Raw genomic sequence first — 3,790 nt, forward strand, 5'->3', positions numbered from 1 at the left:
GATTTTATGCAAGACAAATTAATATATTAGTTGATAAATATATAGCAAATACAGTGTAAACTTTTTTTGAATTATTTCTGCTTTTATTACGTATTTTTCTGAGAAGAATGAGTCACATGTCTCAGCAAATCTCATCACAAATTCGACGAGATTAATTTAACAGAAAAGTAAATAATAACCTACATTAATGTGATGATAATGTCATACTAATTTTCCTCTGTAATTAATAGAGCTTTAAATTATTGTAATACTTAATGCATTAACTTATCCGATTATGAAGTTCATGAAAAATGAATGTATTATCACGTCGTTTAAATGCGTTTTTAATTATTTTTCATTAAAATTTAAATAATAAATATCTTTCTATAGGATTTAGTAAATTAATGTTCTCGTCATTCGATAATAATAGTAATTTAGTACATTTTATACTTGAAAAATAATCTTATAAAATGTTCTCAAAATCGCTTTTGTTTATAAAAATACAAATTTAATATCGAGTTTTAATTTGTGAAGTTATTTCGATGAAGCTAAACAGATAAATGATGCGCTTCGGCGAATCACTTGTTATATAACGATGAACAGCGATTATCTTGACGTATGTATGACGTATTTAGAACAGATCATACACATTGAATTTCATATAATAAATGGCTAATGTATAATTCATCTGCTAAAGCGATAACATTCGTTTCATATGATATCGTTAACGCGATTAACGGAATCCCAATGATATGATGCGGANGTTGAGCTTTTCGAGAGCTTGCATTATGTTCATCTGGCACTTATCGAATTTCGTCCAGTAGCGAGTCTGCGTAAATTTTAATGTAAAGTTATTTTCGCTTCGTCGAATTTACCGGAAGAAAGAATTAAAGCTGTACTTACTCTTTCGCCGACGAATTGTACAGTTTGATTATTGTGCATTTTCCTATAAGTTTCTCGTACTCTTCTCTGAATATGATCGTCCTGAAAACCAACAGCGATTATAAGTTAAATATGTAATAAATAAGAAATTGCACAGCGTCTAAATGACTTTAGTTACCTTGTCCGTCGTGTACTGTCTGAATTCTTCCATCTTTTTGTGTTCTGGACGATAATGTTCGGAAGGGTCTAGCATTAAGACGGAGTTGTACAGCAACGTGTTGTTAATATGAGGCATGTCGACGACTGCTACGCTCACTGTAGTTGATTTGATAGAAGAATATAAGCTTACAATAGCTTATATCTTAGTTATATTTAAAGTGATGCTCTGCCAGTCTGTTCGAAAACTTTTATAGAAAAATTTGAAAGTTGGGTGGAAACTAATTTCGAGATTATTGGAGTTGTATTGGCGAAAGGCGACACACCCACCATTTGATTGGTTATTGATAAAGAAAATTGCTATCGACGTTACATAAATATCAGCTGATAGTGACGTCGAATTGACGAAGTTGTAACCAGTTTGATCCGGTTCATATGCTTAATTAAATATAATGCGTCAATTAAATACATCAACTTAATTAACTTTATTTTTACGTATTAGATATCACTTTTTACAGCATTAAAAAAATGTTTTTTTTTTATTTGTTCTTACAGCGAAGTCTAACACAACATTATTTCCGAAAATGCAGAAATGGTCGAAGAACAATAATTAATTCAACACCGTTTTTTATNAATTCCCTGATCCATTTCAACATGGACATGTCTTTGTTGTTGCATAAATATTCGTAGTCTTTTCCCGTGTGCCACGGATAGAACGAGTGGAACCTGATGACGTACAGAGCTTCTTCGGGTAGAGAAGTACTGTGATTCTTTAATACTCGGTACATGTATTCGTCGTGGCCCCAAGACATTAAAACGTTCTCCAAGCCGCAGTGCTCTTCGTATATGCCAAATTTAGTGTTGTATCTGGCATCTTTTGTGTCGGGATTGTCTTCGAAGGTGCTGGATCTGTACACGATGGAGTTTGCGGGAGCGCATCCCACCGGAAACGTATCTCCCACCACCGCCCATTGAGGTTCTCCGTACAGTGCCATCAGTTTTCCCAGATCGTGGATTAAGCCCGTCAGATGGAACCATTCCAATTGAGGGTGAGCTTGACGGATTCTTTCGGCAGTTTGGAATGCGTGCACGATATTAGGGATGTCGACGTCGGGATCGCTCTCGTCTACTAAAGCGTTGAGCTTTTCGAGAGCTTGCATTATGTTCATCTGGCACTTATCGAATTTCGTCCAGTAGCGACTCTGCACAAATTTTAATGTAATGTTATTTTCTCTTTGTTGACTTTTCCGCAAGAAAGAAATTAAAGCTGTACTTACTCTTTCGCCGACGAATTGTACAGTTTGGTTATTGTGCATTTTCCTATAAGTTTCTCGTACTCTTCTCTGGATATGATCGTCCTGAAAACCAACAGCGATTACAAGTTAAATAAAGCGTCTAAATAAATAAGAAATTGCACAGCGTCTAAATGACTTTAGTTACCTTGTCCGTAGTGTACTGTCTGAATTCTTCCATTTTTTTGTGTTCTGGACGATAATGTTCGGAAGGATCTAGCATTAAAACGGAGTTGCACAGCAACGTGTTGTTAATATGAGGCATGTCGACGACTGCTACGCTTATTGTAGTTGATTTGATAGAAGAATATAAGCTTATAATAGCTTATATCTTAGTTATATTTAAAGTGATGCTCTGCCAGTCTGTTCGAAAACTTTTATAGAAAAATTTGAAAGTTGGGTGGAAACTAATTTCGAGATTATTGGAGTTGTATTGGCGAAAGGCGACACACCCACCATTTGATTGGTTATTGATAAAGAAAATTGCTATCGACGTTACATAAATATCAGCTGATAGTGACGTCGAATTAACGAAGTTGTAACCGGTTAGATCCGGTTCATGTGCTTAATTAAATATAATGCGTCAATTAAATACATCAACTTAATTAACTTTATTTTTACGTATTAGATATCACTTTTTACAGCATTAAAAAAATGTTTTTTTTTTATTTGTTCTTACAGCGAAGTCTAACACAACATTATTTCCGAAAATGCAGAAATGGTCGAAGAACAATAATTAATTCAACACCGTTTTTTATGTTGTACTGTATTTACATTTGCACTTGATATTTATCTGATAAATTGGAAATGACGCGATAGAGTAATCGACCTTGATTATGATATATTTAATGTAAAAATTATCTCTTAGTTTATCTGATTTTGTCTGAAAGTGTCATAGCTGTTTTATTATTTTTTTTTATTACTGCTTATAAAAAGAACTGAAATAATGCAAAAAACCATTTAAAAGATACTTATCATCTTTAAACGGCTTTAATCTTTGATTAATGCATACATCATGCGATGCTCTATGTGTTTATTAAAAATTATATAAGGTACATGTCATTTTGATCAAAGAAATACAAGTACAATAGAATTTCACCACACTTATTTGAACATGTAAAAATATAAATCTGTAAATTATTGATAATCCTATTTTCATTATTTGAATTCTAATTGGCCTATTCTCTATTAACAAATAGTCTATAATGGAATTTTTGGACTTTTATACAATAAGTAAGTATACAATACAATAAGTATACCCAAGTCACTAAACTAATTTAAATTTCATAATTACATTGTATATTCTCAAGTGTATACAGTGATATAAAATATAGTTATAACTTGTTAGAGGATGTTTGAAGGTATATTTGTTTGTTAATTAATTATAAAGCTGTTTCTATAGACTGCATTTAAGTTAAATTTATAATTTTATATGTAATTATATACAGTTGAAAATAAATTTGTTTTAAATATGTATATAA

The 3,790-nt window shown here is 32.1% G+C and overlaps 2 protein-coding genes across 2 annotated transcripts; both read right to left on the reverse strand.

Moving 5' to 3' along the window:
• Positions 1-712: 712 nt before the first annotated feature.
• LOC111616731 (inositol oxygenase-like) lies at positions 713-1,395 on the reverse strand. Its single transcript, XM_023358104.1, has 3 exons — positions 1,040-1,395; positions 883-963; positions 713-808 (listed from the first exon to the last, which is right to left on the reverse strand). The coding sequence occupies exons 1-3, from the start codon at positions 1,154-1,156 to the stop codon at positions 713-715; spliced, it is 294 nt and encodes a 97-aa protein (XP_023213872.1). The 5' UTR covers positions 1,157-1,395.
• A 194-nt stretch (positions 1,396-1,589) lies between these two features.
• Positions 1,590-2,813, reverse strand: LOC111616730 (inositol oxygenase-like). The gene is made up of 3 exons (XM_023358103.1): positions 2,458-2,813; positions 2,295-2,375; positions 1,590-2,219 (listed from the first exon to the last, which is right to left on the reverse strand). Exons 1-3 carry the CDS (start codon positions 2,572-2,574, stop codon positions 1,590-1,592), a joined length of 828 nt encoding a protein of 275 aa, XP_023213871.1. The 5' UTR covers positions 2,575-2,813.
• Positions 2,814-3,790: the final 977 nt, after the last annotated feature.

This window comes from Centruroides sculpturatus, unplaced genomic scaffold (genome assembly GCF_000671375.1).
Source record: "Centruroides sculpturatus isolate CEXI.00-Female unplaced genomic scaffold, Cexi_2.0 scaffold3901, whole genome shotgun sequence".
NCBI lineage: Eukaryota > Metazoa > Arthropoda > Arachnida > Scorpiones > Buthidae > Centruroides > Centruroides sculpturatus.